At 39.3% G+C, this 17972-nt stretch overlaps 2 protein-coding genes across 2 annotated transcripts in view; both read left to right on the top strand.

The window, feature by feature from the left end:
- Nucleotides 1-1595: 1595 nt before the first annotated feature.
- Nucleotides 1596-7816, top strand: DUSP12 (dual specificity phosphatase 12). Its single transcript, XM_043877834.1, has 6 exons — nucleotides 1596-2037; nucleotides 2962-3075; nucleotides 3169-3287; nucleotides 4670-4766; nucleotides 5074-5260; nucleotides 7411-7816. Exons 1-6 carry the CDS (start codon nucleotides 1655-1657, stop codon nucleotides 7570-7572), a joined length of 1062 nt encoding a protein of 353 aa, XP_043733769.1. The 5' UTR covers nucleotides 1596-1654; the 3' UTR covers nucleotides 7573-7816.
- A 4928-nt stretch (nucleotides 7817-12744) lies between these two features.
- Nucleotides 12745-17972, top strand: part of ATF6 (activating transcription factor 6) — a 239690-nt gene continuing 234462 nt past the window's right edge. The window contains exons 1-2 of the mRNA XM_043878947.1: nucleotides 12745-12812; nucleotides 13640-13930. Of these exons, the coding sequence (XP_043734882.1) occupies nucleotides 12767-12812; nucleotides 13640-13930 (337 nt within the window). The 5' untranslated portion in view covers nucleotides 12745-12766. The remainder of the gene's footprint in view (nucleotides 12813-13639; nucleotides 13931-17972) is intronic.

Raw genomic sequence — 17972 nt, 5'->3', positions numbered from 1 at the left:
TTCTCTGTCCATTTTCTATTCTTATTTACAGCTGAGTTGTATGAGTTCTTTATATATTTTGGATATTAACTCCTTATCAGATATATGGTTTGAAAATATGTTTTTCCATTCTGTAGGTTGCCTTTTCATTTTGTTGATTGTTTCTTTTGCTATGCAGAAACCTTTTAGTTTGACATAGTCCCACTTATTGCTTCTGGTGTCATGTTCAAAAAGTTGTTGACAAGACTATTGTTTGGTCATGGTACTCTTGCCAAAGATCATTTGAACATATATGTGAGGGTTTATTTCTGGGCTCTTCATTCCATTCTGTTGGCCCATGTTTCCGTCTTTATGCCAGTGCCATGACTGCTATTTCTTGACCAATACAGGTTTAGGGTCTCTCTAGCCTTCTTTCCCTTGGGTAAGATTTATTAACATACTGAATCACAGAATCACCCCTACTTCCTGACAACATCCAATCCAGAGCAAAGTCCTGCTTCCATAGTCCCTTAGCCCTAACTCATCTAATATAAGCTCAGATTCTGTAATGCATGCTAAGTCGCTTCAGTTTTGTTTAACTCTTTGCGACCCTATGGACTGTAGCCCGCCAGGTTCCTCTGTCCATGGGATTTTCCAGGCAAGAATACTGGAGTGGGTTGCCATGCCCTCCTCCAGGGGATCTTCTGGACCCAAGGGATTGAACCAAGGTCTCTTAAGTCTCCTGCATTGGCAGGGGGGTTCTTTACCACTAGCGCCCCCTGGGAAGCCCAAAATCCTGTAATAGGATCTTCCTAACATTCTCTTCGGAGAAGGCAATGGCAACCCACTCCAGTACTCTTGCCTGGAAAATCCCATGGACGGAGGAGCCTGGTAAGCTGCAGTTCATGGGGTCGCTAAGAGTCGGACACAACTGAGCGACTTCACTTTCACTTTTCACTTCCATGCTTTGGAGAAGGAAATGGCAACCCACTCCAGTGTTCTTGCCTGGAGAATCCCAGGGACGCGGGAGCCTGGTGGGCCGCCGTCTATGGGGTCGCACAGAGTCGGACATGACTGAAGAGATTTAGCAGCAGCAGCAGCAGCAACATTCTCTTAAGACCCGCATTTCCCAAAATTCTACAGTTCATGATTGAGTAATAAACTCAAATTTAACTACACGTGGATTCTTGGTTATCTTTTTTTTTTTTTTTTTCTTGGTTATCTTTGGAGTGCACTGATACAGAACCACGGGGTCAATATTTTCAAGTATACAGAATAATATACACCAACAAGAAGTCACATACCAATAAAAAAGGGGGGGCAAGAAGAAAAAAGAAGTAAAAAGTAACAAGAGAAGAAGTACAAACAAATGGTTTCATACGTACTGAAAAAGTGTTGTATTTCAAAAGCATAAGATCATGGTACTGATTCAGTTGGTGGGACCATCTGAATCCATTTTCTGCTCCTGCAGAAATCCAAAAAAATCTCAACGCTAAGAGCCTAAGCATCCCTGTAGGTATTTGCGTTAGGGTTCAGAAGCCGCTGCGAATGGGGTTTAGCTCCGCCCAGGCCGAAGTTACGTCACCTTCCCCAGTAAATCCACATTCCTGCGGTCGACGAAATCCTCCAAGACAGCAGCGGCGCAACTCAGCCCGGCCGGTCTAAAGTAAGGACGTTCTAGCCGATTGCCTACTCGATGGTAGGGCCCGCCGCAGCCCGGCCTCCGGGCGCCGCCATGTTGGAGGCGCAGGATGGTAGCCATGACTGCGAGCACCAGATCCGCAGCCAGAGCCGAGCCCGCTCTGCCAGGCATATGCTGGAGGTGCGTCCGGGGCTGTTCTTGGGTGGAGCCGCGGCCGTCGCGGAGCCAGACCACCTGAGGGAGGCGGGCGTCACGGCAGTGCTGACCGTGGACTCGGAGGAGCCTGACTTCCAAACGGGGGCTGGGGTCGAGGGTCTACGGAGTCTCTTCGTGCGAGCGTTGGACAAACCCGAGACCGACCTGCTCAGTCATCTGGACCGCTGTGTGGCCTTCATTGTCCAGGCTCGCGCCGAGGGCCGCGCGGTGCTGGTGCACTGGTGAGTGGTCGGGTCGGTGGGGAGAGCGACCCCGCCACGCTTCGACCCTGCCCCACCTCGCCCTTTTTCTCTCAGGGCCCAGGAGAGGACCAGAGGGCTGCCGGACCGCCAGAACCTCAGCTCCCTCTTGCGTAGGCTTGTGTCAGAGAGGAGTGGGCAGGAGACGGTCCCCTGATGACGCGCAGGCTTTTCGTTCATTTTGTTTGTGTTGATTCATTCTGCCGCCGCTGAGTTTTCGAGGGTAGGAAGAATCTTATCCCTCCCTTAGATAAATGACTAAGTCTCTGCACCTAAAGAGTTTAAATCTCTTCTCGAGTAGCCAGACACATACTGAGGAAATGCAGACTAGGATGCGAGGTGTGTAGTAAGAGAGATTAACAGAGGTTAAGGTTATTCAAACCAGAGGGAGAGCAGGTTATTTTCACTGTGTGTGTTTGAGGCAGGCGTGGCTGATGTAGGGGAGATTTGGGGAGAGAAAAATTGATTAGGACGTAGCAGTGGCAGAAAGAGTGTAATTACAACAGTTTACGCTTACTGAGTCAGCAATTTTACAGCCAGCGTTTGTTATAAATATTACATAAAGAACATAAGGTAGTGATAAAATAGAGGTTTCGGACCAATCTCCAGGGCCTTTAAAGCCAAGGGGAAAAGAGTTTAGATTTGTTATGAAGCCATTATAAGATGTTAAAAATTTAGTGTACTTATTGTTCAATAGGTAATACATTCACATGGTTCAGAATTAAAATGAATAAGGAAATAAAGGAATACTTCTTTTGTAAGCAGTAGTATTTCAGAGGCAAAGGATTTACTTGAGTAGAAGAAGCAGACAAGAAGTGGACCCAAACTTTACCATTTATGGGGATGGGTTTTTTTGTTTTTGTAATTGTTGCTATTTGATATTTTAAAGGTTTTTTTTTTTTTCAGTCATGCAGGGGTCAGTCGAAGTGTGACTGTAATAACCGCTTTTATGATGAAGACTGACCAGCTTACCTTTGAAAAAGCCTATGAAAACCTTAAGACTGTGAAGCCAGAGGCCAAGTGAGTTACTTGTTACAGTAGTAATTCTGCTTTTTGTGATGCAGTTTTATTTATTTAAAGAAAATTTAACTCTGTACCTGTTTGCCCTTGCAGGATGAATGAGGGGTTTGAGTGGCAACTGAAATTATACCAGGCAATGGGCTGTGAAGTAGATACCTCCAGTGCAGTTTATAAACAATATCGTTTACAAAAGGTTACAGAGAAGTATCCAGGTAAGTAATAATTGGCAGTATGTATTCAGTCCTTTTTGGGCATCCCTGGTGGCTCAGCCTGGGTAAAGGATCCTCCCACAATGCGGGAGACCTGGGTTCCATCCCTGAGTTGGGAAGATCCCCTGGAGGAGGTCATGACAACCTACTCCAGTGTTCTTGCTTTCGGAAATCCTGTGGACTAAGGAGGTTGGCTTTATTTTGGGGGGCTCCAAAATCACTGCAGATGGTTATTGCAGCCATGAAATTAAAAGACGCTTACTCCTTGGAAGGAAAGTTATGACCAACCTAGATAGCATGTGAAAAAGCAGAGACATTACTTTGCCAACAAAGGTCTGTCTAGTCAAGGCTATGGTTTTCCCAGTGATCAAGTATGGATCTGAGAGTTGGACTGTGAAGAAAGCTGAGCGCCGAAGAATTGATGCTTTTGCACTGTGGTGTTGGATAAGACTCTTGAGAGCCCCTTGGACTGCAAGGAGATCCAGCCAGTCCATCCTAAAGGAGATCAGTCCTGGGTGTTCATTGGAAGGACTGATGCTGAAGCTGAAACTCCAATACTTTGGCCACCTCATGCGAAGAGTTGACTCATTGGAAAAGACCCTGATGCTGGGAGGGATTGGGGGCAGGAGGAGAAGGGGATAACAGAGGATGAGATGGCTGGATGGCATCACCGACTTGATGGGCGTAAGTTTGAGTAAACTCAGGGAGTTGGTGATGGACAGGGAGGCCTGGCGTGCTGTGATTTATGGGGTCGCAAAGAGTCGGACACAACTGAGCGACTGAACTGAACTGAAGGAGCCTGGCTGGCTATATAGTCCATGGGGTCACAAAGAGTCGGACACCAGCAGCTAAGCACAGCACATTCAGTTCTTTCTAGATGTAGCTTGCTCTGACACCAGATGCTTCAGGTGCATTATTTCACTTTTGAAACTGGTACTTTTATTTCATTTTGAAACCATGGTTTAGCAAGAAATAGCTTGTTCAGGGTCACATGGTTTGTAAATGGCTGGCTCGAATTTTAAGTCAGGCAGTCTGTGCCTGGAAGCCAAGGGCTGCATCACTGGGCTCTCCCACCTCATCCTCATTTCTCGACACTGGAGATTTTTTAAAATTTCTGAGATTAGCATTTTGTTGTTTAGTTGCTAAGTTGTGTCTGAGTCTCTTGTGACCCCATGGACTGGCTCCTCTGTCCATGGGATTTCCCAGGCAAGAATACTGGAGTGGGTTGCCATTTCCTTCTCCCGGGGATCTCCCCAACCTAGGGATTGAACCTGCATCTTCTGTATTGGCATGTGGATTCTTTACCACTGAGCAACTTGCCTTTTGAATTTTGTCTGAAAATGCAGAGTTGATTTTGATAAATGGATACATTTTATGTTATGTAGAATTGCAGAACTTACCTCAAGAACTCTTTGCTGTTGACCCATCTGCCATTTCACAAGGATTGAAAGATGGAGGTCTCTACAAATGTAGAAAGTGCAGGTAAAATATTTTGTATCCTCTGGAGATTTTACTTTGTCTCAGTAGAATAGTACTGAAAGTTTCAGTTTCTTAAAATCTTGTAGGAAGAATTTGTTTAATTGAATAATACAGAAATTTCATATTCAGATCTGGTTTCAAGAAGAATATGAATTCTTAAAAGTTATCTGGTTACTTGTAAAAGTTATCAAAAATTAAAATAGCATAATCAATGTTATATTAATTTGCCCTCTAAGAAATACTGCACATTTAATCTATTTTTTCATCCTTTTGGAAATCATTAATGTTTTTGTTTGTTTGGGGGTTGCAGGCGATCTTTATTTAGAAGTTCTAGCATTTTGGATCATAATGAAGGAAGTGGTCCTATAGCCTTTGCCCACAAGAGGATGACACCATCCCCCATGCTTTCCACAGGGAATCAGGCTCAATGTACATCTTATTTCATTGAACCTGTACAGTGGATGGAATCCACTTTGTTGGGAGTGATGGATGGACAGGTGAGAACACATTTTACTTTCTTTAGTTGTATTATGTCATCTGTATTTTGTTCTTTTTTTCATTTTAAACCATACTTTAGTGTTTTACTCGATCTTAATTTCTTTCTAAAGATTATATCTTTGTTGTATAGGCAAGATTCTATCAAAGATAAATTAGTTAAATAAAAACCAGGTGATCTAAAATAGTGACCCACTTTTTGGTTGAGAGCTTTTGGTCTCAGTTAATTCCTTTTAAGGCTGTTGTTTATATTTTTTCAAATTAAGACAAACTAGAATATATTTAGCAAAATTTGAGCTTTGTAAGAAGTAGGGCAAATCACAGATTTTAAAGTTAGATTTAAAATTTCTTCTTAATCTTCCTTTTTTCTCTTTTGGCTCTATGTATCTCTGTTTTCTTGATTCTTTCAGTTTTATATGTTTGTTACGAGATTCTTTTTCATTTCTTACTAACTCTAAAGAATGCAGCCCATATGAGCACCCTGTGACAGCTCCAACTCTCTTTTAGGTTTACTTGATATTAAGTAAAGATACTCTTAATCTAAGATGTAACGATGTTTAAAGATCATCTACATTTGTATAGTGAGTTTTTATGAAACTCTCACTGTATTTCATTTGAAGAATACAATAATTTTATAAAATAGAGCAGATATATATTCACATTTTATACACAAGGAAACTTAATCTACATTAGTTAATGTCTTGCCTAGAGGGGGTACCCTGTATTCAAACCCATGTTTTCAGATGCTGCTACTTTGTTGAGAGATAACTCACTTACCATGTGATTCACTCATGGGAAGTGTACAGTTCAGTGGTTTTTAGTATGTTCACAGGTTTTAGAATCTGTCACCGTTCTTATCACTGCCAGATAAACCTTGTACAGCGGTCACTTCCTACTCCTGATACTATTTGTTGAAGTCCACTTTATCTCTTTTTTCTTTTGTGGCTTATGTTTTGGCCCTGCTGCTTTTATTTATCTTGACTGCACCTCGTGGCTTGTGGGATCCTGGTTTGCTGACCATGGATTGAACCCTGGCCCTCAGCAGTGGAAGCATGGAGTCTTAACCATTGGATGCCCAGGGAATTCCCTTGCTGCTTTTATTTAATCTGGAAAGCACCCAAGATAAAGGCATTGTGCAACCATCACCACCACCTTCCCCAGCTGAAGTGCCGTACCCATTAAACACTAATCCCCCACCCCCCCTTTCCAGTCCCTGCAACTGCTGTTCTGCTCTCTGCTTTTATGAATGTGACTCCTCCAGGTGCCGCATAAATTTGTGGCTGGCTTATTGCACTTGGCATAATATCCTCAAGGCTCATCCATGTTGTAGCATGTGTCAGAGTTTCCTTCCTTTCCAATGCTGAATAGTGTTCCCTTTTATGAGTATTCCACATTTTGTTCATCTCCTCGTCTGTCCACAGATATCTGGGTTGCTTCCTCCGTTTGGGTATTGGGAATAATGCTGCTGTGAACATGGGTGTACAAATATCTGTTTGGGTCCCTGCTTTTATTTCTTTTGAGTATAACCCAGAATTGGAATTACTGGATCATATAGTAACTATGTTTAATTTTTTTGAGGAATGTGGTATATTTTGTCAAACTAAAAACTTTTAGATATTTATGTAATCAATTTTAGTTCTGAGTTTTATGTACAAACTTTCTTTATAGTTGGTTTAAAGGTAAACACATAATGTGTATGGATAATGAAAGATTTTTCTGTCTCATCTTGTTTATGATGACAGTGTATTTAAAGTATGGATCAGGTAAGCTCATGTTACTGTACTGTTTGCTTGAAATGCTCTAGTCTTAGTACTAGCTAATTAGAAATAAAAATTTAAGTCTTTAGGTAAAAAAAAAAGTCAACATAAATGCCACAGTCACGAAACCTTCTGTTTCATGTCGCAGCCTTCACCTTTCTCCTTTCATTCTGGAATTAAGCTATTCCTCTTCTATACTCCCAGAGTACAACATGCTTAACAATTACTGTAGTCTACTCTCTATTATAGTAAATTGCATTTCATCTCACTGATTAGATCATCAACTCCTTGAAGGTGTGAGCCATGTCTTACTGTTTTATATCCTGTGTTACCAAAGATGATTATTTGTTTTACATAAAAGTGAAAGAAAAAGTAACACATGTGTTTCCTTTTAGCTTCTCTGCCCCAAATGCAATGCCAAGTTGGGTTCTTTCAACTGGTATGGTGAACAGTGCTCATGTGGTAGATGGATAACACCTGCTTTTCAAATACATAAGAACAGAGTGGATGAAATGAAAATGCTGCCGGTTTTGGGATCACAAACAAGAAAAATATGAACTTGTTACATTTGATAACTTGCTGATATGTGCTGCTCTTCTTATTGTCATCCGTGGTAGATTGTGTAGTTTTTAGGCCATTAACATATCATTTGCAATGTGAGAAGATAAAATCACTTGATATTACTCAGAAATTATACATTGTCAGCTTCTTATACTGTCTAAGTAGAATACTTTGTATAGAAATCAGAACTTTTTAATCATGTAAATTATACTTTGATATTAAAATATTCTATAACCTGGATACTTTATTTCATATATATTAAAATTTGTGATTTTTTCCCCATCTTTTTAAAAAATTTATTTTTTAATTGGAGGAAAATTGCATTACAATCTTGTGTTGGTTTCTACTGTGGAAAAATGCAAATCAGCCATAATTAGACATAGGTCACCTCCTTAAAGTTGTGATTTTTGGAATGTTATGAATTCTTCAGGTCCAGATGGACAGAATAATGTCCAAAAGTTTAAAACTGTCATATTTAAGCAACATCCTTTGATTTCTAGAAATGTAAAGCAAATTTGCTTGGATGTGTTTTGACATTTTCTTTTAAGGGACATTAGTAAAGCTACATAAGTCTGGATTTTTCTTAGAAATGCAGAAGGAAAGGACATCAGTAAAATGCTGACTAAGATGTCTTTTTTCTGCTTTTTGTTCTGGAATCGCGGTTATCTGAGTTTTTAGAAAAACATGTTTAAGATACTTTTGGAAGTAATCTGCTTAAAGAAATATATTAATGCTAGGTATGTTTCTAATGAAGAAAATTAAATGTGGAGTAACTGCATATCAACCACATTTTTAGCCTGGTGTGTTAGAGTATTGGGAAAGGTAATATGTCCAGATTAGCTTTTTAATGTGACCTCTGGAGACTGGAGTTTATTTTACTCATTGGTAATAGAACTGCGCCTGATTAGATGTTTGAACATTTACATGAGATCAGAATTAGCTAATAAAGTAGTCCATGTTCTTAATACATATTGCATATCTTCACATGTATATAAATACCAACATGGAAGTTACTTTAAATACAAAGAAATGTGAATCACCATCCTCTTTAAAAGGGTGGGGCTGTTATAGTTGACTCTTGAGAGTATCTCAGAATAGGACCTGGAGCCTTTGGCAACTTTAATACATTTTTCTTAGGAGAAAAAATTTCTCTTATTTCTGTCTTAGCTTTCATAATAGCTGTTTACCTCATTACTTTGTAATGTTTTCCAGAAAGCTTATTAAAAACAATTAGGTTGGACCTTTGCCTCTTTGTAGGTAAAAAGTAGTTGAGTAGCAGCAGTTTCATACTGTTCAAGTTACCTATCCATGACACTGGCATCTGACACAGAAAATTACATAGATTTTACTTTAATTTATAATTGTCAATTAAGTAAATAGTTACTAAGCACCTGTTGTGTGCAATTTGGTGATACATTGAACAAACTAGATAAAACCTCTGCCTTGTAATTTACACTGTTGCCAGGGGAATTGACAAAATAGTATCTTTTTTGAGTGATAATTAATATTTGCCAGTGAGGAATTGGGATACATGACTATTTATGTAAATTTTGAAATTTTGTGAAACATCCTCTAAGCAAGATTTTTAGATTTATAGTCTTGAAGTGTTTTGTTTTTTTCTTTTTTGGCAGGGGGTAGGGATGGATAGAAAATCCTTTATGCCTTTGTTCTCAAAAAAATCTTTTCAATATTCAGGAATACCAGTGTAAAACATTTGGATTTATACATTTGTTGAAAACAGCAGTATTAACCTTATTTCAGAGGCAGTGTGGTACAGTGAAAACAGTACTGAAGTAGAATTATTAGAGAGTGGCTCTAATCTGGCTCCACTGATCACCATCTTGTTGGAAGTGAGCAGGTCTTTTGAAAATGGAGTCATTTTTCGTCTTCATGAAATGAGAATATATTCTCTGCCCTCCTGACAGAGTTGTTTAAAAGGTCATTTGCATTGGCTTTAATTCATTTTTACCTAAAATGGAGATAATGATAGGATCCACATCTGAGTTTTTCCGAGGATTTTTGTGATACAGTGCTGACAAAGACCTTTATACAGGGCCTACCTACTAGCAGTCAACAGTTTCTCTTAAAATAGCTGCAATTAATTGAGTACTTTTGTGCCAGTCACTATCCTAAACACTTAATGTATATTTAATCCTCAAAACAGCTCTGAAATAGACCCTATTCCTATTTCACAGTCAAAATTGAGGCTCAGAAAGATTGTCACTTCCTCAACATAGCTATCTAGTGAACCTAGATTAGAAGTAAGATTTGACTTACTCCAAAATCTGAGCTTTTAACCTCTATTGTTTGAGTTCACTGTTCAGGGTGATATTTGTTTTAAAGATACACTGTAAATATCAATCAGACTAAAATATAGTACTGATGAAATGCAGTTTTTAACTAAGCTGCACATTCACTGGTCAGGCATTCTACCAACATTAGCAGGATTCAGACAGTACAAAATTGAAGTTTACGTTCTATTTGTCTTAATATTTAGAAGCTACTAAGCTATTAAAATGTTTTAATCTCTTATCTTGACAAATACATCTTCATAATGACCTGGAAGACATTTGAATTTAGAATTCTCTGGAGTTTTGTGACAAAATATGGCAATGCAATGAGAATTGGCTTCTACCCACAGATTGCCCCTCTTTCCCTACCCCTGGATTTGTCCACAGGGACCCTGTGCATATGTATTATTTGGACTCCTGACCTCACATTTCTAAGCTGTCTACACTCCTGGCATACACTATTGTCATAGTTCTTCAGGAGGTCAGAGGCCTGAGCAAGGCGTGGAGCTATTTGTGTTAGAAGTGTATCTGGAGGGGGATATATGTCCCGGTTGGGCACATCACTTTGGCATCATGGATTCTTAACCTGTGAGAAGAGATACTACCAGATGCCAGAGTAGAGTCCTAGGTATGGATCTAGACATAAAATTCTTTGAAATTTTATTTCTCTGCCAAGGTGTCTAAGTTGAAAGCAAATGTATTACGTTATTTGATAACATTCAACAGGTATGACTTAAAAAGATCTACAAAGAGCATATTTCTTAATGAACATTGATGTTTCTTTAAAAAAAAGTCTCCAAAGAAAAGATTTTGCAGAAACAAATGAAAAAACAAAACCCCAAACCTATCAAACCTCTAGATATTACAGTCAGGAGACTCACCAAGTGAAAAAATTTACAGGAACAAATGAAGTTTTTGTTTTCTTTTGGCCCTGCACAGTGGAATCTTAGCTCCCCAACCAGGGTCTGAACCCAAAGAGTGAAAAGTGCTTGGTGGAAAATGCAGAGTCCTAACCTCTGTACTGCCAGGAGTTCCCCCAAATGAAGACTTAAGAATTCCCCAGATTCTTTTGTTTGCTTGAAAATTTCCATATTAAAGGTTAATTTTAAAATGGTATGCTTCCCCTGTGGCTCAGATGTAAAGAATCTGCCTGCAATGCAGGAGACCTGGGTTTGAGCCCTGGGTTGGGAAGATCCCCTGGAGAAGGGAAAGGCTACCCACTCCAGTATTCTGGCCTGGAGAATCCATGAACTGTATAGTCCATGGGGTTGCAAAGAATTGGACACGACTGAGTGACTTTCACTTCATCTAAAATGATGATAAATAAAAAATAGATTTTAAAATGTTAAAATGTTAATGTTTACATACAAGAAGTCATTCTACACAGAAAATCCTAGAGGATTTACAGTAAGGAGTTTATAGCTCCCGGTTGAGCATTTGACTGCACATAATTCAGTAAGGTTAGTAAGGTTTTTTAATACAAAATTGCTGTATAAAAGTCAATAGTGGTACTATATGTCAGTAATTGAATTTTTTTTAAAAAAGGATGTGTAAAATGAAACTATAAAAATATGGAAAGAAAAATTCCCTCAGGAGAGGGATGGATTTCTTATGCAATATACAAATAGCAGAGATCATTAACAAAAGATTGATAAATCTGACTACATTGAAATTAAAACCTAGAGGACAAAAATCCCATAAACAAACACAAATGTCAACCTCAGAGAAAGTATTTGCTACATACATACGGGTTAAATGTACACATCATTGAGAGAAAGAAAATCCAGTAGGAAATTTTATGAAAGATATGAATGGGCAATTCACAGAAGAAATAAAGTTTAATGAATATGAGAAGATGTACCACCTCTTTAATTGTCAGGGAAATGTAAATTATAGTCACACCCTTCACAGGCAAAAAATAAAAGTCTGATTTCATCTAGCGTTGGTGAGAATTCATCACTGCTAATGAGAGTGTAAACTGATATTATTTGGCAAATAGTAGTACTCCTACTTCATGAGCCAGCAAGTACCTTAAAGGACATTTTTGCATATATGCACAAGGATACCCATACAAGGATATATTTTATGTAACAGTAAAATGTTGAAACCATCCAATGTCCATCACTAGGGAAATGAAAAAATTATGGAAATGCTATATAACAGTTAAAACATATCAAAAAATAATGTTGAATGAGAAAAGTGACTTGGAGAAGACTAGTGCTAAACGTTTATGTAAATTAAAATACCCCAAAACAACACTAAATGTATGTATTTAAACATATTTAAACATGATATTAAACATATTAAACATATTTAAACATGATAAAAATGGACTTTAATGGTTACCATAAAATTCGTAATAGAAGTTGTCTGTGTGGATGAAGGGGAAAGAAGCAGAGGAAAACAACATATCTCAACTTAATCTGCAATGTTTAATTTCTTATGAAAAATCTGAAGTGAAAATGGAAATTGTTTATGTTTGTTTATTCTTGGCAGTAAGCACACACAGTTTTGTATTATTATTATCTCCACTTGAATAAAAAACTAAAAAAATTTAAATTAAAAACCGAAAATTTTCTGGAGTGAAGTCACGGCGATTTTCTTAAAAAAAAAAAAAAAAAGACTAAGGTATGTGGTATATATAGAAGATTCTTGGTGGTTTTATTTTAGTTTTTGTGGCAATTTTTGAATTTGCAGTTGGGTGAGAAAAAAGTCTTATAAATTTCACCTGATATGAAAAATGATTAGTTAGCTGATGACAGAAAGAATCACCTTTAATGTAAGATAATTCTGTGTTTTTTTTTCGAGGTTTGCGTCCCAGGGCGATTCTGTGTGTTCCGGATTGTGTAATCCGTAGTAATCGTCCAGCCACGAGGAGTTTCGAGGATTCTGGAAAGCGATGTTTTGTTTAGTAACCGAGGGAAAGATTCCACTTGGTCCTAAAGGTATACGTGTTTTTTCCTTTCTTGTGGTGGTTTTTGCCATACATCGACAAGAATCAGCCATGGGTGAACATGTGTTCCCCATCCTGACCCTCCCTCCCACCTCCCTCGTCATCCCAGTGCACCAGCCCCGAGCACTTGTCTCACGCAGCGAACTTACGTGTTCTTAAGGTGGAGGTTTTAATTAAATATTCGACCGCTGAAATGCTTTAAAAAGAAATTTATTAAGTAGCGGGCTTGAAACTTTCATCAAAGTCAGCTCAAGTTTTCAGTTAGAGTTTGTGATGTATGTGGATTTTTTAAAACAAAATCGATCCATAAGTTTTAGTAGTAAAAAGACTCGGAATTTACATTATTACAGGTCTTAGGGTAAGGTCTCTAGGACTCGCTCGACTAGGTGCTATGCTTTGGAAATGTATGTTTAAGGCGGTGAGCTGATTTTTATTTTTGGAAAGTTCATCTTTTATATTTATTTCGTTTAAATTTGCTTAAATAAAAGTAGGCTTTCTAGAAGTACGATTCATAGTATATTTGCTTATCTCAGATACTGTGCCAGTAGACAGGAAGCTCTAACGAATGTGGAAAAGTAGTTGTGTATTTTTCTTCCACACATTTGTGTATATGGAGAATTTTTACATTCATAGCGAGTTATTAAAATTAAACCAGATTTACTTTCTTAGTCTCTAAATTTTGTGTTGACATATCTCCACCGTGGAATGAAATTCAAGGGGCGATGTTCAGAATGGTTTTTTCCTCATTTTTCAAAATATTATCAATATATATTATTTAAGCGACGTAGTGTTTGTGTCTTTCTTTTTTCCTTAAAACAGCAGAAGAGAAAGTGCCGAAAACTCCAAAAGGGAAAAATACTTGCTCAGTGATTTGTTTAAAACTGGCTCAGGCTCTGACGTCCCTCGTGCGGCAGCAGCAGTTTGTCTCCGTTCGGCCACCGTCGCGTCAGCGTTCCGGGGTATTTTGTCCGCCCGCCGCCGCCGTCCCAGGACTAGTCACCGAGTTACAGGGCAGGGGAACGTGTGTTTCGGGGGAGCCGGCCGGCGCTGCCGGCACCATGGAGTCACCTTTTAGTCCGGGACTCCCTCACCGGCCGGATGAAGACTGGGGTGAGTGGGCTCTGAGACTGTGCCAGGGGTGGCTCCAGGTTCCTTCCTCCTACTTCCGCGCCCCCTCGGTGACAGGTGTGGACGAATCCTGTCGGGGAAGCGAGGGTCACTCGTCGCTTCCGTCCGTGGTCCTGGTAGAGTATACCTGTCGGTGTCTGTCCTGGCGACAGTGAGTGTAAAATATTGCCTGATTGGAATTACTGTCGCGTTTGGCTGTTTCCTCTGGGAAAGTACCAGGTGATGATTTGGTGCGGCGAGTACGACGTCATTAGGAAGCTTAGGGCAGGGTGGCCGTGACCCCCGAAAAGGCTGCAAGGTTTTTTCTCAGAATGTGCGATGTGGGCGATGCTTGCGGTGGAATGTTTGTGCGTGTGTGTACACGTTTGGTGTGTCTGAGAGAAGGGGAATCCTTTTCTGAGCTTCCACTATTGATCGAGGCTGATGTCCATATTGGCAGAGAAGCAAAGCACTCTAGCACCTGACCTCAGTTTGCTGTTCATCTACACCTAACGCTTATAAACGGGTGTAATCCTGATTGCTCTCCGGATACAATTCTGAATTTGCTTGTTACGGATATTTTGTTTGGCTTTGTGGCAGGAAGAGTAGGAATGGAATGTAGTCGAAATAAGAGTAGAGAAGCTTTATCATCAGTGTTTAGAGAAAACGTGTCCTTACCTTATAAGAATAGTAATATTCTTACCTTAACAGAGTAGTACTTACACTGTTCTTGAGCTTCAGTGTGAATTTGGGGTTGCATACTTCCCTGAATGAGTCCTTTAGCAAACCTACACTATTCATCACCTTTAAAATTTTGGGGAAACACAGACTGACCTTCATCTTTTCATTGGACCATCATTGTCAGTAGCAAGAGTGTAATTTCAGTTCTCTTTGTTGAACTGAAGTTCTCATTTGATTTTCCAAGGGCAGAACTTCTGTTAAATTATATACTGTTAGAGATTTATTTCAGTCCTTGGGTAGATTTTCTGAGGTGTTGGAAAAACTAGACTGTCTCTTATAAGAGTGTACTTGTGGTGTAAGTAGTATAAGCCTAGTATATTCTTATACAGTATAAGCCTACTGTATTTGGCTTGGTAAAACATACTTGGCTTTGGAAAATATATTCCTATTACAATAGGAACAGTTGTCATTTATTAAACATTTTGTGTGAGGTGCTCTGCTAAGCTCTTAGATGCACAGATAAGGAAACTGAAGCTGAGAGAAAATGAACGCTCAAAGTCTTATAGCTAGTGAGTGTCAGAAGCAGGATAAGAATCACGTTTGTCTGCCTCCAAAGCCTGTTAATTTAGTCACTATTTTATATTGCTTTCCTAAATTATTTCTACAGATTTGATTCTTACCAAGATACCCCCAGTTATTAATGAGTCTAGTATATTGGGTAGTTAGGATCTGTTTTCTCAGCTAGTCAACTGTTACATGTTCATGATGTTTCTTAAACTATAACTGTGGGATACTTCCTGATAGCATTATTATGTCTTCTGATACTCAGGCTGCATTTTCTTGACTAATCTTATCTGTTGACTCCTACTCTTAATGTTCTTTAACAGATCATTCAGTTCTTTGTAGTCGGTTCACTGACTCAGCTCGGGTATCTTGCCCTGCCCCTTCCTGAATATGCCCGTTTTCCAGGCTTCTCTTTTGACACTGTTAAATCTTCTCCTAATAGAACATTTTACTTCTGATTCCTCAGGTGTTCAGTAAGTAGGATAGGTTTTGCAGGCGCTGGAATGAAAGGTTACTTTCTGCCAGCATTTCTCAGTAGAATGTGGGTTCTTTTTCTGGGAGTTGCCATTTGGGGTGTTCAGGTACTTCACTGATTTGATTTTTTTTTCTATATTACAAGCTGGCCAGTTATAATTTTAAAATCAGATCATGTGATTAGAACTTGTGATTCTAACAACTTTGAATAATTAAAAATGGCTTACTCAGAACAGCCTTTGACAAGATGTGCATATTCCTTTTATGTTGGGTAAGGAAATTTAGAGAGGCCCTGTGAATGTTTTCTGTAAAGATCCAGATAGTGAATATTTTGGGCTTCTGTGGTCATCTGTCTCTGTCCCAGCTGCTCAGTTCTGCCAGCGGTAGTATGAAAGCCGCCATGGACAGTATGAACAGCATGGCCCTGTTCCAGAGCAGCTTTATTTATGGATGCTGAAATTCTGTTTCAGTGTAATTATTTTTAAATACTTGATAGAGCTTATTTTTAGTATAGTTTTAGACTTACAGAATAATTGAGGGGTTAGTACAGAGTGTCCCCACCCCCAAGTTTCCCTTATTGGTAGCATCTTGCATTGATGGAATAAATTTGTTACAGTTCATGGGCCAGTATTGATACATTATCATTAACTAAAGTCCATAGTTTATAATAAGATTCACTCTGTTCATACTGTGTTGTTTTTTAATTGTTTTTCAGTCTCTAAGTCATATCCAACTCTTTGCAACACCATGGACTGCACTGTCTCTGAGTTTGCTCAGATTCATGTCCATTGAGTCAGTGATGCTATCTAACTATCTCATGCTCTGCTACCCGCTTCTCCTTTTGCCTTCCATCTTTCCAGGCATCAGGGTCTTTTCCGGTGAGTTGGCTTTTCACATCAGGTGGCCAAAATATTGGAGTTTCAGCTTCAGCGACAGCCCTTGCAATGAATATTCAGGGTTCATTTCCTTTAGGATTGACTGGTTTGATCTCCTTGCAGTCCAAGGGACTCTCAAGAGTCTTCTCCAGCACCATAATTCAAAATCATCAATTTTTTTGGTGCTTAGCCTTCTTTATGATCCACCTCACACATCCATATGTGACTGCTGGAAAAACCATAGCTTTGACTATATGGATTTTTGTTGGCAAAGTGATGTCTCTGCTTTTTAATATATTGTCTTGGTTGTTACAGGTTTCCTTCCAAGAAACAGCATCTCTTACTTTCATGGCTGTAGTCGCCATCTGTAGTGATTTTGGAGCCCAAGAAAAGGAAATCTATCATTGCTTCCTCTTTATGCCCTTCTCTTTGCCATGAAGTGGTGGGATCGGATGCCATGATCTTAGTTTTTTTAATGTTGAGTTTCAAGCCAGCTTTTTCATTCTCCTCTTTCATCCTCATCAAGAGGCTCTTCAGTTCTCCTTCACTTTCTGCCATAGGTATCATCTGCATATCTGAGGTTGTTGATATTTTTCCTGGGAATCTTGATTCCAACTTGTGATTCATCCAGCCTGGCATTTCCCATGATGTACTCTGCATAGAAGTTAAATAAGTAGAATGACAATATACAGCCTTACACTCCTTTCCCAATTTTGAACTAGTTGGTTGTTCCATGTCCAGTTATAACTGTTGCTTCTTGACCTATATACAGATTTCTCAGGAGACAGGTTAGGTGGTCTGGTATTCCTATCTCCTTAAGAATTTTCCACAGTTGTGATCCACACAGTCAAAGGCTTTCGCATAGTCAATGAAGCAGATGTTTTTCTGAAACTCCCTTGCTTTCTCCATGTTCATTCTGTGGGTTTTGACAAATGTATAATGTCAGTATCTACCATTATAGTATCATATGAAGTAGTTATGCTGCCCTAAAAAATTCCCTGTGCACCACTTATTTGTCTCTGCCTCCTTCCTCCGAAGCCCTCTGAACAACCGCTGATCTTTCCACTGTCTCCTAGTTTTGCCTTTTTCACAGTGTCATATTACTGGAATGATATAGTATGTAGCATTCTCAAATTGACTTCTTCATTTAGCAAAATGCATTTAAGATCCCTCTGTCTTTTAGTGGCCTGATAGCTCATTTCTTTTCAGCACTGAGTATTCCATTATATGGATGTACCACAGTGTCTTTTAAGCTCCCATAACAAAATACCTAGGTAGCTTAAACAATAGAAATTTATTTTCTGACAGTTGTGGAGGCCGAAAGTCCAACTTCAGGTGACAGCATGGTCAGGTTCTGGTGAGACCTCTCTTCCTGACTTACAGCCAGCCATCTTTTTGCTGTGTCCTCACAAGGCAGAGGGGTGGAAGGGGAAGGAAGGAGGGAAGGAGAG

Source organism: Cervus elaphus, chromosome 20 (genome assembly GCF_910594005.1).
Source record: "Cervus elaphus chromosome 20, mCerEla1.1, whole genome shotgun sequence".
NCBI classification, from domain to species: Eukaryota; Metazoa; Chordata; class Mammalia; order Artiodactyla; family Cervidae; genus Cervus; species Cervus elaphus.
This window is presented reverse-complemented; position numbering and strand designations above follow the sequence as displayed.

Coding starts and splice junctions, on each gene's coding strand:
- DUSP12 (XM_043877834.1), top strand. CDS start 1,655: ATGGTAGGGCCCGCCGCAGCCCGGCCTCCGGGCGCCGCCATGTTGGAG. Junction 2,038..2,961: donor CGCGCGGTGCTGGTGCACTG/GTGAGTGGTCGG, acceptor TTTTTTTTTCAG/TCATGCAGGGGTCAGTCGAA. Junction 4,767..5,073: donor TACAAATGTAGAAAGTGCAG/GTAAAATATTTT, acceptor TGGGGGTTGCAG/GCGATCTTTATTTAGAAGTT.